Raw genomic sequence first — 19,958 nt, 5'->3', positions numbered from 1 at the left:
AGTAGTACAGCATTAACTTGTCATGTGGAAGGTCCCAATCCCCGGCATCTCTAGTTAAAGGAACTAGGCCAGTTGGTGACGTGAAAGACCTCTGCCTGAGATCCTGGAGAGCCACTTCTCGTTCTGGGTAGACAATACTGACTTTGATGGACCAGGGGTCTGATTCAGTATAAGGCAGCTTCATGTGTTCAAAACATGGGACCCCGCAGAGCTGCTGCCAGTCATAGCAGAAACCACATACTGAGCTAGCTAGCTGGACCAGTGGCCTGAGGGTTGCCAGGTTGGGGAGGGGCTATGGCTCAGTGGTAGAGCATCTGCTTAGCATGCAGAAGGTCCCAGGTTCAATCCCCGGTAGTTCTCCAGTTAAAGGGACTAGGCTAGTAGGTGATGTGAAAGACCTCTGCCTGAGACCCTGGAGAGCCGCTGCCAGTCTGAGTAGACAATACTGACTTCGATGGACCAGGGGTCTGATTCAGTATAAGGCAGCTTCATGTGTTCACGTGAGACTGTTCAGAGTCGTACGGAGTCAGTTGCGCCGTTTTGCCAAGAGGGGGAAGGACTCGGCACACAAATGCAAAAACCTGTAATCGCCCAGATACAGAAGAAGAGTTGCTTTTTCTCTACCTTTAAGGAGTCTCAAAGTGGCTTACAATCACCCTTCCCGCATCAGACACCTTGTGAGGTGGGTGGGGCTGAGAGTTCAGAGAGAACTGTGACTGGCCCCGGGTCACTCAGCAGACTTGGGGAAACCAACCCTGTTCTCCAGATCAGAGTCCACCGCTCCAAGCCACTGCTCTTAACCACTATACCACGCTGGCTCCTTGTGCAGTAGGTGGGGCCAAGAGAGTTCTGAGAGAATTGTGACTAGCCCAAGGTCACCTAGCAGGCTTCACGTGGAGGAGTGGGGAATCGAACCCCGTTCTCCAGATTAGAGTCCACCGCTCTTAACCAGTACACATTGCTGGCTGTGCCAACTTGAGCCAAGTCTTACAAGGAAGCAACTGCTACCCAGGAAGCAGCACAGTGGAACTGCCAGGATCTTGTGAGAACTCCATCCTGGAGAAGCAGGAGAGAGCTGTTAGACCACATTTGTATCCTTGGCACTCAATGCTTCTGCCCAGCAGTTAAACTGTGCAGTGAAGAACTCCCCCCTTCATCTGCATAAATATTTGATTTGCATACACCCTATTTAATTAACCACTGCGAAAGTCTTTGTTCAGCTGGGAGGGAAATGGCGAAGAAAAGTGTTGAATTAAAGCAACAGTGGAAGAAAGGCAGTTGGATCTGTACAACTTTATATAAAAAGTGGGTTCACAAACATTTTATTAACTGTTATAACAGACATATGATTAAAAGGGAAAGGTATTCCGCCAGTGCAAGCACCAGGTCATTACTAACCGATGGGGTGACGTCACTTCCCGACATTTACGGGGCAGACTCTTTATGGGGTGGTTTGCTATTGCCTTCCCCAGTCATCGACACATTACCCCCAGCAAGCTGGGTACTCGTTTTACCGACCTCGGAAGGACAGAAGGCTGAGTCAACCTTGAGCTGGCTACCTAAAATCAACTTCCGTCAGGCTCTAACTCACGTCAGCAGAGCTTGGACTGCAGTACTGCAGTCCGTGGCTTTCCAGTGAGCTGGCAGAGGCCTGATTTGAGCAGGACACATCTCAGCCGCACCAAATTCTCAAAGCGCAAGTTGTCGCTTTGAGAGATCCGCAGCAGAAGCATTGAAAGGAGAGTCTCCGTCTGTAGAAACGCAGAGCATGCATGGCATATGAAGTCGAGAGAAGCTGACCAAGTTACCATGGAAATTGTAAGAGGAGAGGCAGGAGCACGAGTACCCACCCTGCTGGGGGAAAATGGGCTGACACCAATTTCAGTGAACATCAAACCCCAACCCAGGTGAGTCAGCCACTGTGCAAAGCTGTCCTGTGTCAAGGACCTTGATTTCTTGGCTCCAAGTCTACCGCCGCTTTCGACCTGTCCTGCAGGAGGGACAATTGCTTTCCTTGCTGTATAGTTGTTATATCAATGCATAAATACCTATAAGACCAGGCTTGTCCAAACCGGCCCCCAGGCCACACGTAGCCCAGGATGGCTATGAATGTGGCCCAACACAAAACCGTAAGCTTACTTAAAACATTATGAATCAGCTAGCGTTAGTGTATTTTATGTGCGGCCCAAGACAATTCTTCTTCCAATGTGGCCCAGGGAAGCCAAAAGATTGGACCCCCCGCTATAGAGAACAGTGGGAGATGCACTTCCTGCCAACCTCTTCGAAAAAGTAAGCATTCCTTTCTGTAGGGGGGTGGGGAAAGAGAAGAGTCCACAGCCAGTCTCCCAAGAATGTCTTGGTTAGCTCCCGCTTAACAGGCAGGGTGTCAGGGGGGCCCTGCTCCCATCTTCAAAATTCTTCCTGCTTTGGGAATTTCTTCCACATCCGGGCTGCTCCAGTATACAGGAAATACGCCTATATGTGTCCCATCCCAGCATCCTGTTCGGAACTCCTCTGATCAGAAGGCAGAGTCTTCTGCTGTGAGGGTCTGCATCGTGCTGGTTGCCAAGGAGCGCAGGGCAAAGGTGGGCACGTCTGGCTTCAGGAGCAGGAAGAGCTGGTGCCGCCTCCCGTGGATGGCGTAGGCCTTGTGCATGGCGCTGACCACGTAACAGTGCTGCGGGGGGTGAGAAAAGCCTGCCTGGAAGTCCTGCAGAGGTGCTGAGGGAGGGACAAGAAGGTTAGGAGGTTAAGTGGGCAGCGGCCGAAGCGGAGGAGAGCTGTGTATGTTCCGCACGCCTCGGAGTTAGACTATAAAAATGCCGAACGCGGGCTCCAGCCAGGCCACCCCAAGAATCTCTATTTTTATCTCAGTTTTAAACCACTGGGATTACCCCAGAAGGTCAGACCAGAACCAACGGGTTGAAATTAAATCAAGATATTAGGAAGTCTAACAGAGCAGTTCCTCAGTGGAACAGGCTTCCTCGGGAGGTGGTCAGCTCTCCTCCACTGGAGGTTTTTAAAAAGGCTAGATGGCCATCTGTCAGCAATGCCGATTCTATGACCTTAGACAGATCATGAGAGGGAGGGCACCTTGGCCATCTTTTGGGCATGGAGTAGGGGTCACTGGGGGGTGTTGGGGGGGAAATTGTGAATTTCCTGCATTGTGCAGGGGGTTGGACTAGATGACCCTGGTGGTCCCTTCCAACTCTATGATTCTATGAGCAGGCAAGTGAGGGGGTGGAATTTCTCCTTTTGCGTCGACCATGAATAGGCATTTTAAAGGTTGCATTTTTTTAAAAAAAGCTTTGAGCGAGCATCAAAACTGGCCCTGCATAAATGGCCTTAGAGTAGCTAGCGGCTACCCTAGCTACTCTTAAGTTATCCATCGTACTGGCCTCCCCATGAAGTTTCAGATGTGGGAAAGCCTGAAAACTGCTCAGTGTGCAAATACTTGGCATCGTTTTTGAAGGTCCTAGAAAGACCTTTTTTTGCTCACGGTACAAAACATGAAGGGTGACACCGATGGTACCAGGTGTCCCTACCACCGTGACTCACCCGTGCTCCCTTCTGCCTTCTCGGAGGGAAAGTACAAAGAGATAGCTAAGGCGTAGAAAGAGCGGAGGGCGCAGAGGCGACTCTTCAGAGGCATCTCGGATCCTGGAAGAGGGAGGCAGAAGGCTTCTGGTTAGAAGGGGGCTTCTGAGAAATTGCCGGCCCACCAGCACCCAGAAAGATAAATCATAAACATCTAATTCATGGAATGGATGGGAGCTTTTACTACAGTTTTTGATGCCCCTCTGAGAACGAGCCTTGATTACTTACCGTGAAGGCTCCTTCTGCTCTGAGATACGAAGGGCATCTATGATTGGGTGTTTCGGCTTCGCTTGCTTCGGGAGGCAGGACCTTAAAAAACTTTCGCTCCCACTTCCTGGCTCCTGGGAAACGCCCCCCTTCTTCTCCAGTTCAAAACTTTCCGAGAAGCTAAAGGGCTCAAATATAAGTCCCCCAGGAAGGTAGTACTTAGAAAAAACAGGTTATGAACAACAAGGAATAACAAGGAGTAACAGTATTTGCAGATATGAGTCATGGCATAACAAAATAATGGAAGACAGAGAAGGAAATAACCTAACTAACGAAGTACTGTCTAACGTTATACTAATCTCTTTCAGGAACTAACTGATCCAGGACGTCTGGGCGGGGAGATGCCCTTCGTATCTCAGAGCAGAAGGAGCCTTCACGGTAAGTAATCAAGGCTCGTTCTTGCTCTCAGAGAGAAGGGCATCTATGATTGGGACATACCAGAGCTGTCCCCTATAGGGCGGGCTTAGACGTCCTGTAGTATGCTCTGAAGGACGCGCCTACCAAAGGTGGCATCCGCTGAAGCGTACAGGTTTAATTTATAGTGCCTAACGAACGTGGAGATGGAGGACCATGTTGCAGCCTTGCATATTTCTTCCAAGGGGGCCCTGCGGTCAAAGGCCGTAGAGGTGGCCGCGCTCCTGACTGAATGGGCCGTGATTCTTGGTGGAACTGTTAGGTTACTGTGTGTGTATGCCTGAGAAATACACTTCGTGATGGTTCTGCTAATAGCCGCCCATGACATGGCTTTCCCTTTGTTGGGCGAGGAGAGATTGATAAAGAGAGCATCTGATGTTCTACAACGGCCTGTGCGTCGAATGTAAATTCGCAAGGCGCGTCTCAAATCTAGGGAATGCCATTCTTTCTCTAATGTTTTTGGGTGAGGACAAAAGGAAGGCAAAACTATTTCCTGTTCCCTATGAAATCTAGAATTAATTTTTGGGCAGAAGGATGGGTCTGACCTCAGCACCACCTTATCCGCGTGGAAGGTGCACAGACCTGGTCTGACTGACAAGGCGCTAAATTCTGAAACCCGTCGAGCTGATGTCACTGCCGTTAAAAATAGTGTCTTCATGCGGAGCCAAGTAAGCTCCACTTGGCGAAGGGGTTTGAATGGGGTTTTGGTTAATGCTGTTAAGACTGTATGTAAACTCCATGTCGGAAACCTATGGACGACAGGTGGAGAAATTAATGCTACACCCCTCAAAAAGGCCTCAACATGAGGATGTTTGGCAATTGGAAAATCTGAGATCTTGGGAACTATGGTGACAATGGCGGCCAACTGCCGGCGTAGTGTGGAAACCTTCAGTCCCTCTTTACGCTCGTCCTGTAGAAAGGCTAGAACATCTGACACACGTGTTTTTAGCGGGTTGACGTGTTTACATCGACTCCATCTGGCAAAGGCTTTCCAGGTGGAATTATATATTCTGATTGTCGAAGGTCTCCGAGACGCTAAGATGGTGTCTGTAATCTCTGGAGAGTAGCCTAAGCCTAGGAACCTGTCCCTTTCAATGCCCAGGCGGTCAGCTTGTACCATCCTGGGTTGGGGTGAAAGATCGGCCCTTGATGCAGAAGATCTTCCCTGTCCGGTAGTCTCCAAGGCTCCTGGGTGGACAGTTCTCTCAGGACTGGAAACCAAGGCTGACGTGGCCAATAAGGAGCAACAAGGATCACCGACGCCCGTAGACCCCGTATGCGACGTAACACCCGTGGAATTAAGGGTAGCGGGGGAAAGGCATAGAGAAGCTCTCTCTTGTCATGGAGACACCAGTGCGTCGGTCTGTTCTGCTCCGCTCTGCTTGTATCTGGAGTAGAACCTGGGAAATTGATGGTTTCAACGAGCTGCGAACAGATCTATCTTTGGATGACCGAATCGTAGGGAGATCTGGTGGAACACTTCTTGGTGGAGAGACCACTCTGCTTCACTCAGGGTTTCCCTGCTGAGCCAGTCCACTTGTACACTCAAGGTCCCTTGAATGTGTTCTGCTATGATGGAGGACAGATTGGCTTCGGCCCAGAGCATCAACCGTCTGGCTTCCCTGCTAAGTACCGCTGAGCGGGACCCCCCCTGTTTGTTGATGTGAGCCTTTGTGGCCACATTGTCTGTCCTGACCAGGAGGTCCACACCCCGGATCTGGGACTGAAAGAATTTCAAGGCCTTTAGGACGGCTCTGGTCTCAAGGGCATTGATATGAAGTTTCCTTTCTCTGGAGTTCCATACTCCTTGAGCCGGCCGACCCAGGAGAGTGGCTCCCCATCCCGAGAGGCAGGCATCTGTAAAAATCTCCGTCGGTGTGGGCCTGATGAAAGGAAGCCCTCTGGATAGGTTGTTGGGCTCCGACCACCAGATGAGACTGGACTTCACTTGTTCTGGCACGACTAGGAGTCTGTCCCGCTTTTGTGTGATGTCCTTTTGGTAAGAGTTGAGAAAACCCTGAAGAGGTCTCGCATGCAGTCTGGCCCACTGCACAGATTGGATGCAGGCTATCATCATGCCTTGGAGTTTGGCCAAAAGCATTCGCCGAGATGATTTGGCGGCGATTGTCTTCTTGGAGATGTCGCATATTTTGCAGATCTTATCCTCTGGTAAGATGAGAAGGTTGGTGGAGGTCTTGATGTAGACTCCTAGATGTCGGATGTGCTGTGATGGAGTCAACTGACTCTTCTCGAAGTTTGTCAGGAAGCCATGCTCTGCGAGCATTTGCAGCACCATAGCTGTGTGTTCTTGGCTCTGCTGTTCTGATGAAGTACAAATCAGGAGGTCGTCCAGATAGGGGTGGGGTCTTATGCCCCTCTCGCGTGCCAGCGCCACCAAAGTTATCATCACTTTGGAGAACACTCGCTTGGCAGAGGTAAGACCAAACGTGAGGGCTGTGAACTGGTAGTGTAGATGGTGAAACTGGAAGCGCAAGAATCTGCGGTGTGAAGGATGGATCGGAATGTGAAGATATGCTTCCCTGAGGTCCACTGAGGTGAGGAAGTCTACAGGTCTGAGGGCCTCTGAGATCGACTTTAAGGTCTCCATGCAAAACTTTTTTCGATAGATGAATTTGTTTAGAAATTTTAAATCGAGAATGGCTCGCCAATTGCCGTCTCTTTTTGGCACCATAAAGAAATAGAGTAGACTCCGGATCTTCTCTCCAGCGGAGGGACTTCTTCTATGGCACAGATGTCCACAAGGTGATGTATGGCCGCCAACGTTCTGAGTCGTTTCTCTTTGTTCATGGGACGTGGGGAAGGCACCGTACGGTCTGGAGGATCCCTGAAAAATTCTATTTGATAGCCCAATGTTACTATTTTCAAAACCCAGGGGTCTGGATGGGAGGAGGACCATTGCTCCTGGAAAAACTTGAGCCTGCCCCCCACAGGCTGCAGGAGGGTGTCATTGTTTGGGCTGACGTGGGGCTTTGTCCCCTCTATCCGACTGAGTATTGGAGAAGCGGGAGGACCTGGAAAAACGACCTCCCCTACGAAAGGACCCACGCTGTGAATTCCACTGGCCTCTTCTATTGTCAGGTCTGTAACGCGACAGGGCATGAAAGGACCGAAAGGGAGTCTGGCTGTGATATTTGTAATCTTTGCTTAGGACTTTGCGGAGGGCCTTCTTTTTATCTTTGGTTTCAACTAAGATAGATTCTAAAGATTCCCCAAACAACTTGCCATCTTGATATGGGTAGCCCATCAGAACGATTTTGGACCGGTGTCCAACTTGCCAAGGGCGGATCCACATGGCCCTCCTAGCTGCCACTGAGGTGGCCAAGGCTCTGGCGGAAAAGACCATGGCATCCAATGAGGAATTGGCCAGGAAGGAAACCGCTTTAAGTATCCTTGACACCCCCTAAAGGGCGTTCCTATCGTCTTCAGGTATAAGCTGGGCTAACTTCCTGACCCAAACAATAGCCGCCCTAGAGACTAAGGCCGAAGTGATGGACCCGCTGGTAGCTAGCGCTGAGGCTTCATGGGAACGTTTACAGGCAAGATCCACCTTGCGATCAACAGGGTCTCTAATCATTACCTGGCCCTCTTCCGTAGCCAAGTCTGCAGAGTGTAGGGCTGAAACAGGGGATTCAACTGTGGGGACCCGAAGTAGGTCGGCTGAGGTAGTTGCCAAGTTGTAAAACTTTTTGGTGAATTGAGGGGCCCTTTTTCTCCCCAGAGGCTTAGCCCACTACTCGACCATTACCCTTTACTAACACCCTAAACAGAGGTGAAATAGTCAAGGAAGGGTAGATTACAATAGATTAGAATAGAATTAGGTAGATGAGATTTAGATAAGGATCTCAGATAAGAAAAAAGGACCTTTCCTAAAGCTGCTGCAGAGAGCTGGAAAAAACATGCTCTCCCGATAGCGAGGCAGGAAAGAACTGGAGAAGAAGGGGGGCGTTTCCCAGGAGACAGGAAGTGGGAGCGAAAGTTTTTTAAGGTCCTGCCTCCCGAAGCAAGCGAAGCCGAAACACCGAATCATAGATGCCCTTCTCTCTCAGAGCGAGAACCTGAAGCTGTCTTATACTGAATCAGACCATTGCTCCATCAAAGTCAGTATCTGTCAACTCAGACCGGCAGCGGCTCAAGCAGAGGTCTTTCACATCACCTGCTGTCTGGTCATTTCGACTGGAGATGCTGGGGGTTGAACCTGGGACCTTCTGCATGCCAACCAGAGGCTCTACCACTGAGCCACAGCCCCTCTCCTCTGTCTTTTCCTTTGCAGCGTGCTCGAGCCCTACCTTCCGCCCAGGTGCCGTGAGGTTGTACCGTGAAGATGCTTTTCCTCTGTTCTTGGTTGATCAGCAATAACCTGTTGGTGATAAAGGGATGGGCAGTATGGTTTTGGAGGGGAGACGCAATAGTGCTTAGAAGGAACCCGTTCTCTACAAGAACCAACAGTTCTCAAGAGTGTCTTTGCTATGGCGGAAGACTCACCCAAGGATGCCAGGGGCAAGAGACGTGCTAGGAGGGAGGCAGCGAGGAGAGGCTCTGGCGGTTTGCTTCAGGAGATCCAGCAACGGTTGCCAAAACTGTTTCACAAGCTATGGGGTGGAAAGAGACTGCTAGCGACAGCTGCCCCCTAGGGTGATGGAAGCTGGCTGGCTCTTGCTATTTATCTGCTGTAACCCAGGAGGGGCCTTAGACTCACCTCTCCCTTTGATTCCCCCATGCAGATGGATAAGTAATGTACATTATCCTACCTAGTACATTTTCATCCTGCCCTTTCCCCATGAAGCTTAGGGTTAGGGTGGCAATATGTGGTTCTCCCCTCCCATTTCATCCTCACAACAGCCCTGTGAGGGAGGTTAAGCTGGGAGACAGGGACTGGCCCATGATCACACAGCAAACTGGCAGAATAGGGGACCTGAACTCCAGTCTCCCAGCTATTTGTCTGGCACTCTGATCCAGACACCGCACTGGTTCACTAATGGATGGGTCGGCCCTAGGTGTGGGTTGGAGGGGTCGACACTTGAAGAAGAGTTGGTTTTTATATGCTGACTTTCTCTACTACTTAAGGGAGAATCAAACCAGCTTACAAATCACCTTCCCTTCCCCTCCCTGCAACAAACACCCTGTGAGGTAGGCAGGGCTGAGAGAGTGCAACTAGCCCAAGGTCACCTAGCTGGAGTGGGGAAACAAATCCAGTTTGCCGGATTAAAGTCCGCCGCTCGTGTGGGGGAGTGGGGAATCAAACCCAGCTCTCCAGACCAGAGTCTGCCGCTCCAAACCACCACTCTTAACCACTACACCACACTGGCTCTTAACACGTCGAATGGCTCTTTCCTACCCAGCAAGGCTGCAAGGAAACAAAGGCAGGTTGCTTCATTCGCAAGCGCCGAGGTTGATATTCCACGCCCCCCCCCCACACACACACCTCATCAGCCAGGTACTGTAAGGAGGGACTTGGCCCGCACAGCAGCACCACCTCCAAACCAGGAACAAGCTGGAAGGTCAGAAACCGGTGGGGGACCTGTTGGAGAGAAAGATGTGGAAAATCGGAAGACTCCCCTCCCCTCTGGGCTCCTTCCCGCCCTGATCTGTCTGCTTGCTCACCGTGGGACTGCCGTGTGGAAGGTAGACAGGCAGATCGCGGGAGGTGTGAGGGGGCAGGGTGCGCACCAGCCACACCAGCAGCATGGCCTCCTGGCCTGCAAGCTGCCACCACTGCTCCGTTGCGCACAGCACGTGGCCCCCCGTAAGCAGGCTGCCGAACCTTGACTCGGCTGCGCTGGCAAAGGCCTCCAGGCATTCCTGAACGAGGGGGAGAAAACACTGACGTTTGTACCTTTGCTTTGCTGGGGATCCTTGGAATACGTCAAGCCATGTTTCAATCCATCGTTACCCTATTTTAAAGGTAAAGGTAGCCCCCTGTGCAAGCACTGGGTCATTACTTACCCGTGGGGTGATGTCATATCCCAACGTTTACTAGGCATACTACGTTTACGGGGTGGTTTGCCAGTGCCTTCCCCAGTCATCTTCTCTTTACCCCCAGCAAGCTGGGTGCTCGTTTTACCGACCTCGGAAGGATGGAAGGCTGAGTCAACCTTGAGCCGGCTACCTGAAACCGACTTTCATCGGGATCAAACTCAGGTCATGAGCAGAGCTTGGACTGCAGTACTACAGCAGTACTACGGGGCTCTCTTACCCTGTATTAGCAAGCCCTTAACATGTGTTGTTTTTTGTTCACTTAACTCTTCTGGCAGTGCAAGCAATAAAGTCAGCTGGAGTATATATGACACATGAAACTGCCTTATACCAAGTCAGACCACTGGTCTATCCTGGCCGGTGTCTAGTCTGACTGTCATTGGCTCTCTTAAGACCTCAAGCAAAAGGCTTTCCCATCACCTATTACCTGATCCTTTTGACCAGCGGCACCACAGATTGAACCTGGGATCTTCAGCATACAGAGCAGATGCTCTACCTGTGAATCACCACCCCTTCTCTTAAAAGAATGCAAATTGCAAGGGGTGCTGTACACAGTTCTCCCATTCTCCGTTTTGTCCTCACAACAACCCTATGAGGTAAGGTTAGGCTGAGAGAGCGAGAGCAGGACTGTGAGTGGTTCAAGGTTACCTGGTAAGAGATTTGTCTCGCCAGGGCTCGGACCACAACACCCCAGTGGCATCCGTGGAGATAGATCACGATGGGTAGCCATGTTAAGAACTTAAGAAAGGCCCTGCTGGATCAGACCAAGGCCCATCAAGTCCAGCAGTCTGCTCACACAGTGGCCAACCAGGTGCCTCTAGGAAGCCCACAAACAAGACCACTGCAGCAGCACGGTCCTGCCTGTGTTCCACTGCACCCAAAATAATAGGCATGCTCCTCTGATACTAGAGAGAACAGGTATGCAGCATGATCAGCATCCATTCCAACTAATAGCCATGAATACCCCTCTCCTCCATGAACATGTCCACTCCCCTCTTAAAGCCCTCCAAGCTGGCAGCCATCACCACATCCTGGGGCAGGGAGCTCCACAATTGAAGTATGCGTTGTGTGAAAAAATTCTTCCTTTTATCTGTTTTGAATCTCTCACCCTCCAGCTTCAGCAGATGACCCCGCCTTCTAGTATTACGGGAAAGGGAGAAAAGCTTCTCCCTGTCCACTCTCTCCAAACCATGCATAATTTTATAGACCTCTATCATGTCTCCCCTTAGCCGCCTTCTTTCCAAGCTAAGACCTTAGTCTTGTCTGTAGCAGCAGAAAAGAGCAAGAGTCCAGTAGCACGTTAAAGACTAACAACATTTCTGGCAGGGTATGAGCTTTGGTGAATCACAGCTCACTTCAGATTCAGCTACTCCATCTATCCTTAAGTAGAGAAGAGTGAAATAGACACACAATGGCAATAGCATGTAAATGTCAATAGCAGGTAAATGACATTAGCAGGCGTGATCGGATTAGGTGTGATATGCAAGAGGGGTGGTAGGCATGGAGAAATCAGCAGAGATTTCAAAGGGAGGCTAGAAAGAGAGACTGCTGAATTACAGCTAGTAATGAAGCTCAAGAATGCTGATTTCTCCACGCCTACTACTCCTCTGCATATAACACCTAATCCAATCACACCTGCTATTGACATTTACATGGTATTGCCATTGAGTGTCTGAATTCACTCTTCTCTACTTTAAAGTATAGATGGACTCACATTCTAGCTGTATCTGAAGGAGTGAGCTGTGACTCACGAAAGCTCAAACCCTGCCAGAAATTTTGTTAGTCTTTAAGGTGCTACTGGACTCTTGCTCTTTTCTACTACCGCTGTGGCAGTTAAGACTTCTGTTGCTTTTGAGCTTCATTCTGGTGGGAAAGTGAAATGTGATCCCTGACTTGACACCCCCCCAGGTTTTTTTTTGGGGGGGGGAAGTTATGGGAGGTGGTAACCTGTTGGTCGAAAGCCAGCCTCACCTGCAGGATGGCCCTGGAGGGCATCACAGCACACTCCACATACTGTGTCAGGTCAGCGCTGCATTTGCTAGGCTCCAGGAAGCTGTCAATCAATCTGTAACATGCCTAGAAAGAGGAGGGGAAAGCAGGGTGTGCCTTTGATATTTAAACAGGTATCCCAAATCTCTCCAAACACTTCAGAACAAGATGGCAAAAACAGTTTGGGAAATTATTGTTCGGGAGCAAAAACCGCAGAGGGAAGTTAAAAAAGGAAACATCCTGCTAAGAAATCACTGATAGTCCCTTGCCGCTAACAGTCCACATAATACGGCCTTCCACTCTGCGAAAGACTATCTTACTCAGCCTCTGATGGGCCCAAGACTACCTGAGGGGGAGTAAGGGAGGCACTTGCCTCAATCACAGAAACTTAAATTTAAAAAGGTAAAGTAGACCCCTGTGCAAGCACCAGGTCATTCCTGACCCATGGGGCGACATCACATCCCGATGTTTACTAGGCAGATTATATTTACGGGGTGGTTTGCTAGTGCCTTCCCTGGTCGTCTACACTTTACCACCAACAAGCCGGGTACTCATTTTACCGACCTCAGAAGGATGGAAGGCTGAGTTTTTGACTGCGGTACTGCAGCTAAGCGCCACAGGGCTCATAATCTTAAATTTACTTATTAAAAAAAAATACCCTGACACACACTTCCAGCTGGTCACCAAGAGGTCTAGAGTGACGTCCGAGTGACCTGCACTGCCCCCTCGGATGGACCTTCTGAGGGAAGGAGGCTCCAAATCAGGTGTAGCCTAAAGAGGAGACGACTGAGAGGGATATGATGACCATCTTCAAGTACTTGAAGGGTTGTCATATAGAGGATGGTGCCGAGTTGTTTTCTGTTGCTCCAGAAGGTCGGACCAGAACCAACGGGATTGAAATTAAATCAAAAGAGTTTCTGTCTAGACATTAGGAAGAACTTTCTAACAGAGTGGTTCCTCAATGGAACAGGGAGGTGCTGAGCTCTCCTTCCCTGGAGGTTTTTAAGCAGAGGCTAGATGGCCATCTGTCAGCAATGCTGAGTCTATGACCTTAGGCAGATCACGAGAGGGAGGGCATCTTGGCCATCTTCTGGGCATGAAGTATGGGTCACTGGGGGTGTGGGGAGGGAGGTAGTTTGGAATTTCCTGCATTGTGCAGGGGGTTGGACAAGATGACCCTGGTGATCCCTTCCAACTCTATGATTCTATGATCGGCAAAGCTGCTCTGCCATTCAGACTGCAGCCAAAGACCCCTTCAGTTGATCTGAAAGAGCACAACGGACTGGAGCAGCAAGCCCTTGATCTCAGCCCTGCTGGGAAGTTTACTCTGTACCCCACACTTCTACCTCTTAAGGTCCCAAGAGGAAGTGCAATCACTTCTGCTCCAGCCTCTCGGTCCCTGGCAGGCCCTCGGCCAAAAGGTTACCTTCAGGTCCTTTTTGAGACGTTCGACGTTGCGTGCATTGACTAGTTCCTCCAGACCCAACACGAGAACCTGTAGCAAAACAGACAACCGTCTCCTAATTCGGAAGGGGAAATCTCTCCAGGAAAGAGGGCTGCTGTACTTTGAGCAAAGGAGCACAATGCCCAGCTCTCTCAAAAGCTAAGCGGTTTTCTAGCCCTGGTTTTGTTGGCATGTGCTCTGTGATCTTTAGGATCTTCTGGGTTCTCTAACACCCCACACACAAAGATCGCACCCTTTTCTTGCAGAGTAATTTATCTACAATGGTCCGAGATCCATGCTCACAATCTTTAATAAAGACTGGCATTCCCACTCCCGCTACAGGGTTCCCAACATCCCTGTCAGGGATGCTCTAGGCTGATCCTGCATTAAGCAGGGGGTTGGACTAGATGGCCTGTATGGTCCCTATGATTCTATGGTGCCCATGGGCACCCACCAACATCTTTCCTGGCACCCATCAAGTGTTTTTAGAAAGTGGGTGGGCCAGGCGGGGCTCTTGCCCATCAGGGCTTCTGATTGCCCACTGGAGACCTGATTGGCTTTGCAGATTAAGTTAATGTTATTTCACAGGAAGCTGCCGCCACAGTGTTGTTTTTATTCTCTCTCACTGTCCTTTCTCAGTGCATTTTTAACATTTGGGCTTCCTTTGCATGGTTCTGCCTCACCTCCTGTGGCAGCCACTTTGTGGTTGTGCCTACCCTGGACCACCCTGGGTCAGAATTCCAAAGGTGCACACAAGCTGGAAAAGGTTGGGGGACCCCTGAGCTACGGCGTGCACTAGAAGACTGGAAGACATCTACCCTTTCACCACCAGTACCAAAAGGAGGGCTAAGGAAGGCTTTGGAGATCCAGAACAGAAGATTTTTAAAAAGGTTGCAAGCTCTGCACTAATTAATTCCTTGGGGTTAGCAGGCTGGTGGGGAAAGGGTTGGAAATTGAGAGTTGGGCTCTTGGAAAGGTATCTGCTTTTGGAGAGTACAGCAAGGGCCCCGGAAGAAAAGGCTCACCCATCCCCATCCTGGTTCAAGTAGCTACCTAGAAGAAGAAGAAGAGTTGGTTTTTATATGCCAACTTTCTCTACCACTTAAGGGAGAATCAAACCAGCTTACAATCACCTTCTCCTCCTCACAACAGAGTAGGAGTGAGGAAACCAACCCAGTTCACCAGATTAGAGTCCGCAGCTCATGTGGAGGAGTGGGGAATCAGATCCGGTTCTCCAGATTAGAGTCCACTGCTCCAAATCACTCTTAACCACAACATCATGCTGGCTCCCTACAGTCAAGACAGTGGCTTGCCTAGCACTCTCTTGGCTTTTCAGAAACATTGGTTCAGGCTTCAGGCCTACAAAATCATAGACGCTTCTCTCTCTCTCCGGGAATTTGAGGTCATGCTGACTGAAGTTTCATTTTTTTTTTTAAAAAAAAGATTTTTTATTTTTCCATACAATCATTATACATTTCATTACACATTGTAAAAAGTCTAATTCTTTGACTTCCCCTCTCCCCTCCTCTGATCCTTTAATTAACATTTTTTCTCTTTGTATTGTTTTTCTAATTCAATTATAACAAAACCGATGCTGACTGAAGTTTCAGAGCACAAGATAAGGAGATGGGAGTCTGCTACAAGTGCCAGTGAGTCAAGGGTCCTGGAGGTTTCAAGGCCAGGAATTGGGAGGGCGTTTCCCTTACACATTCGATCTCATTAGGGCAAGGACTGGTGGGTGGGGTGGCTTGCTTAACTGGGCCTACGTGCAGCTGTGGAGTACCTGGGTTCATGCTATCAACACCCCTCATTGGTTAAGGTCACTTGGTTAGCCACACATTTGATTGGTCAACTAGAATCACGCCAATGAAGATCGCTTGGCATAAAGGAAGATCCCTCATTCTAGTCCGTGTCCTTCGTCTGGATTCTATCTGCTTTTGGTTCACCTATTGATTCTGAACCAGGTTGGGGCTTTTCTGGTTGGAACACCTGCCTGGAACTCTGAAACTCTGTCTACACTCAATCTGGTAAGGTAACATCTGGATTAGAAAACCAATGCTTGTAAAAGTGCCTTAGGTTATTTAGCTTTTGTTATTTTATTCATGCTATTCCCTGCTCTTGTATTCTATTATCTCTGCACGCTCTTTTAACAAAGCTTATTATATTTTGTGGTGTTCTACGGTTTTGGGGCATCAATCTGAATCCAGTACTTTAGCCCGTTATTGGCTACAGCTACCACAGTAATTGTTTTTGGAACTCAACTTGCAAGTGCTCCACCTTGCAAGGCTGACTTCTTGATTTAGACCCAGGAGGGCTGGAAAATCTGTCCCTTGATTTCTGGCTGGTTACTAAGGGGGCTGGTGGTGGCTTGCTACTCTGGAGTCGCAAGGACTCACTCCCAGCTTTTTGCTCTTGTCTAACCTGTTACCCTTTAGGAATAACTGTTTGACACCTACTGCAAAGGCAGTAGTTTTTCTTTTGGGTCGTTCTAAAATTATCAGGAGCAGCTCCGGACACCAGTGGAGATTTAACACGGAAAAGGATCTGCAGCTTTTACGTGCAATATTCAAATAAGGCCAGGCTCATCACATTACTTCACTGCTCCCCTCAGAATGCTTGTCCCACCCGCCAATGGACTGGGCTTGTATTGCGAGCTCCTTTTGCACAACACTATTCCATCACCCCTGATGGCTCACCATGGCACTGAAGACATTCTCAAGGAGCCTCCCAAGGCTGTAGTCACTTGCGCCTTCATCTGAGGACAGGACAATGAGGGTGATGCTGGGAATGTGAAACATAAAATGTAGAAAGAGAGAGGCATAGATGCCTGAATGCCACAGAAGCTCTGCCCATTAAATGCGACAGCTTTCAAGAGAGACCTGTATATTTTCAAAGACTATAATGGTTAGCAACTTGTTTGGGGCATTATCCTTATCCTGAAACAAGATACAAAGGACCTGAATAAATTCCTCATAATAGTAATTGCGTGCCGTCAGGTCACAACCAAGCCACAGTGACCCCAGGACCATGGATTTTGAAGGCAAGAGATGAGCAGAGGTGGTTGTGCCATAGCCTTCCTCTGCATAGCAATCTTAGTGAGCTCCCATCTAAGTACTAAAAGTGGCTGACCCTGCTTATCTTCTGAGCTCTGATGAGATCAGGCTAGGCTGGGCAATCAGGCTGCTCTAGGTGGATGTTTGTGGGGGGAGTTATCTTAGGAAGCAAAGACAGCCCAAGGAAACAAGGCCTCCTTTTAATTGCCTTTTTGTTTGCAGTCCTTTGTTCTCCATTGCTGCGGTCACTACATGGCGCCACAGATCTTTGCAACCAGAAAAGTGAATGAGAACCCCGCCCCAAGTTCTAACAAGGTCTCAGAAGTTAGATAACATACAACCCCCAATGTACATGTCTTTATGAGGCTTACTGCCTACTGTTGTGGGAGCTAATGAGAAAGGTGAGGGAGCCGGGCCAAGAAAAGGGTGTGAGACCATTCTGCCTAACAACCCTCCCCCAACATTCTTAAAATGGCTGTACTGAATACAGCCTGCAACCTTCTGCAACCTTAGCTAGAGGCCTGATTGGTCTAGATTTTTATATGCAAGCACAGAAACTAGAAACCGACTTTTTAAAAAAGCAAGAAACTGATATTTTCTGTATTGCCAGTACCTGATGACAACTACAAAAATGTTAACCCAGTTGATTATAACTTGCATACTAATGTGTACCCCCCTGATTAGTTGATACAAATTCTTTGCTCACCTGTTGTGGAACACTTTCCACACCACACGAGTGTTCTCTGTACAGGCAGCTGTTAGCTGGACATCCAGGTTGGAACCAAACATGTGAACCCCATTCAGGGAGCCAATCACCGAGAAGGGCAGCTAGAAGAGGAGCAAGTGAGCATGACTATCATTTTTTGTATGATTTATAACACTTCTTGTTTACTAAGTGCTTCACAATTTTCTCCCTCTCCCATAATACTAGAACGCAAGGTCATCTGCTGAAGCTGGATAAAAAGAAGTATTTTTTTCACACAACACATAGTTCAATTGTGGAACTCCCTGCCCCAGGATGTGGTGATGGCTGCCAACTTGGAAGGCTTTAAGAGGGGAGTGGACATATACATGGAGGAAAGGGGTATTCATGGCTATTAGTTAAAATGGATACTAGTCATGCTGCATACTTATTCTCTCTAGTATCAGAGGAGCATTCCTATTATCTTAGGTGCTGTGGAACACAGGCAGGATGGTGCTGCTGCAGTCGTCTTGTTTGTGGCTGCCTAGAGGCACCTGGTTGGCCACTGTGTGAACAGATTGCTGGACTTGATGGAACTTGGTCTGATCCAGCAGGGCCTTTATGTTTTTAATTCTCATCTGTTTCACCCTAATAACAACCCTGAGTAGTTTCCAGAACAGCTACGCAGCTGCCACAGCTGAAACCAGAATCTTCACACTAGCAGCTTCCCCAAGGTGCAAACACACCCTGCCTTTGAAACAAAGTGGGACTTATTTGCTATAAGAAAGCTTCATATGTTTACTAGTAGGTTAAACCACTGACCTCTCACCAAGTATAGTCTACTCTGACTGGCAGCTGCTCCCCAAGGTCTTTCCTGAAAGTATTTTCAGTGGGTAGCCTATGCACTCCACCACACTAACTGCACAGAATGCTGGATCTAAAGCTTTCTTCCAACTGACTGTAACACTTATCCTATTGATTGCATCCATTTGCATTGAGTAATCTGCCTTGAGTCTCAGTGAGAAAGGCGTACTATAAATTATATAAATAATTTCAAAAATAAGATGAATTTGACAAGGTGGGCTCTGGATCACAAAAGATCATGTCATACACGTGTGTTAATCTTTAAATGTGCTAAAAGCCTATTATATTGTTTTGGCTCCAAAGACTCTTGTGGCGCCTTAAAAATGAACATATTTACTGTAGCAGAAGCTTCTTGTGAACCAGAGTCCTTTAATTCTTGGTTTATTTTGTACTTGTTGGGGGAAAAAACAGTTACCACAAACAATACATTAATCAAAGTAACTGAATGAAGAATATAATAAAATGTTCTGATCTGTTTTGGGAGACAGAAGGAAAGTAACAGTCATATAGTTTCATCAAAATGCTTTCCCAAGAGAAAGCAAAAGAGGTTGTAATGGTAATATTACAGCACACATCTCATGATTAATATACTATAATGAAAAACGTTGTGGTTTTAATATAAACATAACTGCTGTTCTGAGTACAGCAAAAATCACTAAAGTTTCTCAAGAAAGCGGCTTTTACAAGCCAAAGATTTTAAGTGCCGTCAAGTCGCTTCCGACTCATGGCGACCGTATGAATGAAAGTCCTCCAAAATGTCCTATCTTTGACAGCCTTGCTCAGATCCTGCAAACTGAAGGCAGTGGCTTCCTTTATTGAGTCCATCCATCTCTTGTTGGGTCTTCCTCTTTTCCTGCCGCCCTCAACTTTTCCTAGCATGACTGTCTTTTCCAGTGACTCTTGTCGTCTCATGGCGTGACCAAAATATGACAGCCTCAGTTTAGTCATTTTAGCTTCTAGGGTCAGTTCAGGCTTGATTTGATCTAGAACCCACTGATTTGCTTTTTTTCGGCCATCCACGGAACCCGGAACCCTCTCCTCCAACACCACATTTCAAAGGAACCTACTTTCTTCCTATCGGCTTTCTTCACTGTCCAGCTTTCACACCCATACATAGTAATAGGGAATACGATGGCATGAATTAACCTAGTCTTGGTGGCCAGTGTCACATCCTTACACTTCAGAATCTTTTCTAGCTCCTTCATGGCTGCCCTTCCCAGTCTCAATCTCCTTCTGATTTCTTGGCTGCAGTCTCCCTTTTGGGGAGAATATCAGATGCACGTCAAAAATAAAAATAAAAAGATCCCTGTGCTGAGCAAACGGGAAGCAACGAGATTCCCGCGAGGGAGGAAGAAGCAGAAACCGCAGCCCTCACCTGCTGCTTGACGGAGCCTCCCCGGCTCCTGCAATACAAAGGCACCCCGCTACTGGCCGTGAGGCACAGCAAGGTCACGGAGTCCCCTGTTTCCTCCCACATCTTCAGACCGAGGAACTCCGCCGCCGGGCCCCGGGCCCTGCCCCGCTCTTTGCATCACTTTGGCAAAGGCCAACCCCCGTTCCCCACGCTTTCCCCTCACTCAGGGCCGCCATCTTGACGGCCCGCTGCACGCCGGGATAGACAAGCGGCCCCGTTGTCATGGTGACGGGCGCGCCT

The 19,958-nt window shown here is 48.8% G+C and overlaps 1 protein-coding gene and 1 non-coding gene across 2 annotated transcripts; one reads left to right on the top strand and one right to left on the bottom strand.

The window, feature by feature from the left end:
- Nucleotides 1–288: 288 nt before the first annotated feature.
- On the top strand, nt 289–362 carry TRNAA-AGC (transfer RNA alanine (anticodon AGC)). Its single transcript has one exon. It is a non-coding gene; the product is annotated as a tRNA-Ala (tRNA).
- A 2,126-nt stretch (nt 363–2,488) lies between these two features.
- Nucleotides 2,489–19,807, bottom strand: FUZ (fuzzy planar cell polarity protein). The gene is made up of 11 exons (XM_056863913.1): nt 19,680–19,807; nt 17,465–17,586; nt 16,402–16,486; nt 13,688–13,756; nt 12,244–12,348; nt 9,901–10,098; nt 9,722–9,817; nt 8,782–8,888; nt 8,586–8,656; nt 3,559–3,660; nt 2,489–2,721 (listed from the first exon to the last, which is right to left on the bottom strand). Exons 1-11 carry the CDS (start codon nt 19,779–19,781, stop codon nt 2,519–2,521), a joined length of 1,260 nt encoding a protein of 419 aa, XP_056719891.1. The 5' UTR covers nt 19,782–19,807; the 3' UTR covers nt 2,489–2,518.
- Nucleotides 19,808–19,958: the final 151 nt, after the last annotated feature.

Source organism: Euleptes europaea, chromosome 18, assembly GCF_029931775.1.
Source record: "Euleptes europaea isolate rEulEur1 chromosome 18, rEulEur1.hap1, whole genome shotgun sequence".
NCBI classification, from domain to species: domain Eukaryota; kingdom Metazoa; phylum Chordata; class Lepidosauria; order Squamata; family Sphaerodactylidae; genus Euleptes; species Euleptes europaea.
Note: the sequence above shows the minus strand (reverse complement) of the source record. Positions and strands in the feature narration are given on the sequence as shown.

Coding starts and splice junctions, on each gene's coding strand:
- FUZ (XM_056863913.1), bottom strand. CDS start 19,781: ATGTGGGAGGAAACAGGGGACTCCGTGACCTTGCTGTGCCTCACGGCC. Junction 13,757..16,401: donor AGAATGTCTTCAGTGCCATG/GTGAGCCATCAG, acceptor GTTTTGCTACAG/GTTCTCGTGTTGGGTCTGGA. Junction 12,349..13,687: donor GTCTCAAAAAGGACCTGAAG/GTAACCTTTTGG, acceptor TCCTCTTTCTAG/GCATGTTACAGATTGATTGA.